The sequence below is a fragment of the Desmodus rotundus genome, chromosome 3, assembly GCF_022682495.2.
Source record: "Desmodus rotundus isolate HL8 chromosome 3, HLdesRot8A.1, whole genome shotgun sequence".
NCBI lineage: Eukaryota > Metazoa > Chordata > Mammalia > Chiroptera > Phyllostomidae > Desmodus > Desmodus rotundus.
In genome coordinates, this window is record NC_071389.1 from 2,834,306 (window position 1) to 2,840,771 (window position 6,466).

The 6,466-nt window shown below is 55.2% G+C and overlaps 1 protein-coding gene across 1 annotated transcript; it reads right to left on the bottom strand.

Annotated features, from left to right (window-relative positions):
- Window positions 1-143: 143 nt before the first annotated feature.
- On the bottom strand, window positions 144-6,466 carry ICMT (isoprenylcysteine carboxyl methyltransferase). Its single transcript, XM_053920660.2, has 5 exons — window positions 6,149-6,466; window positions 5,331-5,419; window positions 4,260-4,429; window positions 3,264-3,481; window positions 144-941 (listed from the first exon to the last, which is right to left on the bottom strand). The coding sequence occupies exons 1-5, from the start codon at window positions 6,341-6,343 to the stop codon at window positions 759-761; spliced, it is 855 nt and encodes a 284-aa protein (XP_053776635.1). The 5' UTR covers window positions 6,344-6,466; the 3' UTR covers window positions 144-758.

Here is a 6,466-nt window from a genome sequence, read left to right on the forward strand (position 1 = left end):
AGAAGGGCGGGAGCCAGGAGCCCCGAAGCCACGGGAGCCTGGGCTCCCTGGTAACACAAAGCCACTCAGCCCAATCGGCTGCGTGTTGATGCTTCCTCTCTGCCAAATAAAAGGCGGGGCTATAAACACCGAGTCCCCTCTGAATTGATACTGCTGTTTATAAAAAGCAGGCCTGTAAGTGTGATTAAATACGTGAAGAGCAAAGTGCCTTACAAGGAAGGTGAGGGAGTGGATTTGCAAACGTACAGACGCTCGTGCACTGAGGATGGGAATAAGGAGGTCGAAGCTGTGCTGTTTCTCGGTTAAAGGACAGGTTTTCGGTGTATTTCTAACTCTAAAAAGCACTGGTGCCCGCATACCCCTCCTGCTGAAGAAGCCTCATTCAGAGCAACGAGTCCACCTCTCCAGAGGGGTCTCGGTCACGGTCTCACTGCAAGGGGGCCTCGAAGGCCGGCACGCGGCCTGGGCGCTCTCCGGGGCAGGGGGCACTGCTGAATATTGCTGTTGTTTGCTCCTTGTCCGCCTTCCATCCTCACCCGATCTTGATTCAGCCCAAGAACACATTGCTCTGGGAAGTTGGGGGGACTGGGGCAGTCCTTTGGTCCTGAGGCCTTCTGACCATTGGGTCTTAAGTGGTATTCCAGAAGAGTAGATGGTGACATAGAAAATGATTAAGAAAATCCATTCTGCAGCGAGGCCACCGGAGGCCGTCTGGTCCCGGGCTGCACGGGGCGGGCGGCCCCGTGGCCCCTGGTGTGTCATAGTTCCACCTTGACCCCTTTTATAAAAGGCAGGCCCGTGGGCACCCGCTTCTTGTACTCCAGGTACTCCTCGCCAAAAAAGTGGATGAGTGAGATCTCCTCCTCCTCCGTGCGGTCGCGGAAGAAGCGCCACACTGTCAGAGCGTAGCCGACGCCACAGACGGGGTTGCACAGCATCACCTGACGGGGAACACGAGGTTGAGCAGGGTCAGAGGGACCGATACCGTGCACTTTCACGGCACCTGCTGTCGCCAGCACCCACAGAGGACTTCCCGCCAAGGGCCTGAGAGACTCTCAAAACACGAGCTACGGTCAGGATCACTGAGAGCCGCAACCAGCGTGCCACCGAGTGCAGTCTCGCCGTCCCTTTCCTGTTAGCACTGAACTCTGATCACGGCTGTTTTCCCACGTGCTCTCTGTTGTTTCTCTCACCTGAAGGGCAGCTCGCACGTGTGAGACCAACCTCCTGGATTTCAGCCCCAGACTGGGGTGAGAGCGGCTCCCCTTCTAGTCCCCACGAGTAGATTCCCATTCATCTCCTGCACCCCACCTTCTGCCTTCCCACACGGCTGCCAGCCCCTCGCCTTCCTGTCCTGGGCCACCACAGCCTGACACGCTCCCCCCCACTGCACAGCGGCCTGATCCCTGCCTCTGGCCCCGCTGCCTGCCTGTGTCCCCGATACACTGCTACCTAACTGAGCTTCTGAAATGACTCCCTCCATCCAATCACTCCCCTGCCCAGAAAACTCCAAGGCCTAACCCGCCTCCTTGGGCTGGTGGGAGCACAGGACCTGAGCCCACCTCTTCCAATCCCACCCCCCACCCCTGGCTACATCCACCTGGGCAGCCTCTCACCTCCGGACTCATGTGGTTTTTCCACTTTTGAAAACGTCTCGTCCACTGCTCCATCGCCAAAGAGTCCTTTCAAGCCAAGAGCTCATCCAGCCCTCGGGGAACTTCCTGCACTGCTGGGGAGCCCACTCACCCACTCCTGGCCACGCTGACTGACCCGCCAGATGTGCATCTTCCCCACGTGGGTGACTTCCACCGAGAGAGGCCGGCACACGCCTTCAACTTCTTATTCTCACCACTGTTTACCTACCAGGCGCTGCTTTCTGTTCCCAGCACACGCTCAGCCCTTCACAACCAACAAGCCACCCAACCCAGAGCAGACCCGAGGTGCTGCTGCTGCTGCTGTCCCATGTGACTCATGCGGACAGGGAGGCCAACCAATCAACGTCAAGGCCAGGACGGGCCGGCCAGCAACCCCGGAGCCTGTGTCCTTACCGCCGCAGACGCCCCTCTGCATGCCCTCAAGTGGGGTTTCCTCATCGCAGGCCGCGGGCTGTACTGAGCCACGCAGTCACAAACAGCCTTACAAGTAATAACACAGTAGAAAACAGGGTGCCTCGTACACAGTAAGGGCAACTGCTGTCCCGGGAAAGGCTTGCTCCGTTTTTACACACGCGTGCACTGGGTCACAGGGTACAAAGATCTATGGCCAAGGAAGTATAAAAAAACTCTAGTCCTCAGGCTTATAGCTACATTGACTGCAATTCCACGTTTCAACTATAACGGATTTATTCCCAGGGAATATGACTGCCAATGCGAGCGTCTGGAGTTTCAGAGATGCAAGTTTTAAAGCAAATGCTACGTACCGGTCAGGTGGCTCAGTCAGTTGGAGCATTGTCCCCATACACCAAAAGGCTGCAGGTTCAATCCCTGGTCAGCGTGTGTGCAAGAGGCAGCTGATCAATGTTTCCCTCTCCCCCCGCCCCTCCGCCCCTTCTTCTCTCTCTAAGATCAATGAAGGCATGACCTCAAGTAAGGATTTAAATAAATAAATAAATGCAGGCTATGCAGTGACCACTGGGAGCCACCAGAGTCCCCATGGACCATGTGCTGCCCTGGAATGCCGGGGCCAGGACTGTACTTTCCTCACGAGGTGGTGCGTTTCCTAAGCTCTATCCATGTTCTCTGGCCAAGTCCTCCTAGGACCAAGAGAACAGATTCAAGAGACAACGGTCAAGGTACAAAACTCACTCTGCAGCCCAAGACGGAACAAACCTCCACAGTCACGTTACCCCTGACACATGACCTCGGCCTCCTCAATGGTGGCTTCCAGTGAGAACGGGTGGCAGCCTCGTCTCTGTCCTCACCCCACTGGGTGCTTCAGATCCAAGTTAAAGAGGCAGAGAAGGGGGACAGCAGATGGGGGAAGCACCTAGACTCACCAAAAGCTTACAAATTTAGGATGCCCATATTTCAAGCACATGGTAAAAAGTGTTAAGGACCAAATCGAGCCTTTGACTTTTATTTAGTTCTCACTTGGACCGTGACGGGAGCCGGTGTACCTACTTACAGAGGACAACGACCTTGTGAATACACCGAACCCACTGAATGGCACGCTGGGAAGTGGTGAATTTTGTGGTATGTGCATTACGTGTCAATTATACTTTAGGAAAACTTAAAGTGAGACCAGTGTCACCCCCGATACCATACCTGGGTTCCGATGCTCCAGTAAAACCAGCCGACATAGGAGGGGTGCCGGAACCAGGCGTACACCCCGCTAGTCACCAGAGTATGGGTTTCTGATTTTTCGTTCTGCACCACGTGGTTGAAGTTGGAGCCAGCTGTGAACATGGCCGCTTTCCTCAGACATTCTCCGAAGACGACCATCAGCAGGCCCGTGGCACTCAGCCAGGTGATCTGCTTCAGTTCTGCAGGAGACAAGGCGACCAATGCGGAGGGAGACTCGGGACTGTGGAGCTCCCCCCTTTGGACGCTCACAACAACTCTATTTTCCAGAGACAGGAACGGTGGAAAACACACTCGTGGGCAACGGGCATTTGTCATCACATTAAAATTTAAGTATAAGCAAAACACATCCTCCTAAGTCGTGCTGTTCATCTGTTTCAAGTGCCAACAACCCCATCAGAGCATCCTGGCAAAGAGCTGGCGGGCTCTCAGTCCACACTGCCCTGCCACAGGCTCCTGCCCTTCCCTTGGGGGCAAGGACAGCTGAGTGAAACAGAGCAGGACCCGGTGTTTCCCGCCCTGGCCATTTGCTGAATGCTGGGACCTACACACTTTTCACTTAATTTGCTGCGGGAGGCTCCACTTGTGAGTCATTCAGTTCCTGGTGCAGACGCTTTTGCTAATAAAAGCTTCATATGAAATTTCTCAAATCACATAAAATGACCAGATCCAAACCTCCTCGGACTGTAAAATTAGGATTACAGTTATCAAAGGTAGGGCCTTCATATCCCAGGATGCACTACATTACGCAAGGCTTAAAGCAAAAGGTCAGCATGTCCTCGATGCAAACTCCAGAATCCACAAGCCCAGCCTCTGTAAAGAGCTTAGTGAGGACAGAGGCCTGGGGAAATCACTCGGGGAGATTAAACCTGACAGGTGAACCCACGTCACTGTTGCCAAGCTGGCGAGGAAGCCACCCACTTCCCCCCCCCCCATCAGGGGAAAGTAGGGCACACTGACCTGGCCAAAAGATGTTTTCAAGTGTGAACTCGATCCAAGAAGAAAGAGCAGCCACAGTGTACTCCAGACTGTGATTGAGGAGGAAGGAATCCAGCGACAGACTCTTGGGGTTGTTGACCGCCGTGACCAAGTATTCCGAATAGTGAAATAATGACAGTGAGCACATGTACCTGTTTAAAACAAAAGACAGGTTGAAGTTGAACTTTTGAAGTAAGACAGTAAAAAGAGACAGAGAGAGAGAGGTAAGTCAGGGTAAGGGACCAACCATCAGTCAAAGTACAGATTCCGGTCTGTGAAACTGGCCCTGAATTCTACGATGAGGTCCTACTGCCACCTGTCCGAGAGCGGACCTCAGGCATCCATATTAGTCCCTCAGGTTTGCAGGAAGTGAGGTTTTAAAAGGACTACACGTTTGAATGTCACAGGCAAAAAAACAAACAAACGTAGCTTACGAAGGCATTACAGGCCCTCTCGCCTTTCTAAAATGATACCACACACAGTAAAACACGAGAGGGGGAAATTGCAAAATAAAGTAAAAATGTACGTCAAATACAAAAATTTTTTAAAGTGAAATAGCCCCAGCAACAAAGAATTAGACAGCTCAGTGTTGGTAACAGGAGAAAAGCTTTTCACCTTGAAGCCACTGGTTCCTATCCAGGTCAGGCACTAGACTGCATGAGGGACTGGGATCAGAGGGTAGGGAAACCCTCCCCTGGCCCTGGGGGATGCACTAGATGTGCCCTAAGGGAAATTAGAGACGTTGGAGGCCTGTGAAGATGAGCCAGAACCTCGCCCCTTCCCACCACAGCAGATGTCACAGCAGCCGCAGCTGCGCACACCTGTGGGGAGGGTGCCAGAGTCTCGCTTCTGCCAGCAACAGAAGTGACTGATGGGCACAAGCCTTCAAGGTCCAAGCTGTGGGAATCTCGGTGGAAGACGGATGCCTCATTTCCACAGAACCCTAAACAGCCTTCAGCCAGCCAGAGATGAGACACAGAAACGACGGAATATCACCACTCACCCTCTGATCTGCCCACCCCAGCCTCAAACCCCCTGTTCCCAAGTCCTTACCAGCCAAAGTGATTCCAAGAAGACTGGCTAAAACTTAGCAGCACCCCGCAGCCGAACACGAAGCCAAGAAAGCAAGCTCGGATGGCTATCTAAAAGAGACCCAAAAGAAATTGTCACCTGCTGTCCTTGGAGCACACACACCCGACTTCCTGGGATAGGCAGGCCACCAGCAAGCACCTAGAGTCCGGGTGGAAATCCCGCGCCCACCGCTCTGCCTGTGCGGCCTTTGACAAGTTACTTAACCCTCTGGACCTCGGTTTCCCCACCTACAGAATGGGGATAATAGTAGTACCTACCTTTTAGCACGGTCTTGAGGGTTATCCATGTAAAAGCACATAGGAGCAAATGCTACATAGGTTTTAGCTGCCATTATTACTCAAGGCTGTAGGTAAACTATGTGAACCTACAATTTATTGGCAGGATTCTCCCAAGTCACCGCAGCTAACCTGGTCTTAGGCACCCGGGACTCTTGCACCCGGCCCCATTCACGTAACTGCGGGACCTCTGACCTCAGACTTGACAGCAGGTAGGTCTCCGCACTTTCAATTACATAAAAAAACTCGTGGGCTCGCTCACTCCTCACCCCACGTGCATCTGCCGCAGCTGCTGAACCGCACCAACTGCAATTCTGCACCCGCTCCGCGGGGTGGAGGGCCCCACGCCCCCGAGTCGGGTGAGGCGCGGTCCCTCCTGCCACCTGAACTCGCGGCCACAGAATACACCGGGGGAAGTAACGCCTCTCCCGGCCGACCCCGACCCGGACCCCGGGGAGGGTGCCCGCGCGCCGCGCCCAGCCCTCGCCCGACCCCGGCCCGCACCTGGTAGCGCGGCGGTCGGTAGAGAAGCAGCAGCAGCGCGTTGAGCCCGGCTACGTAGAGCGCCAGCCCTGTGCGGCCCTGCAGGCCGGCGCGCGTGAGCAGCGGCAGCGCGAGCACGGAGGCGCCCAGCAGGAAGGTGGCGAGGCTGAGACGCGCCTCGGAGCCCGGCGGAGCCCGCGCCGCGCAGCCCGCCATGGTGCAGGGCGGCGGACCAGCGGGCGACGGCGCCGGCTGTAGCCCAGGGAAACCCGCCCGCCCGCCGCGCCTGCGCACTGCGCCGCGGACGCCAGCGGGAAGGAAATGCTGGAGCTGCGTGCC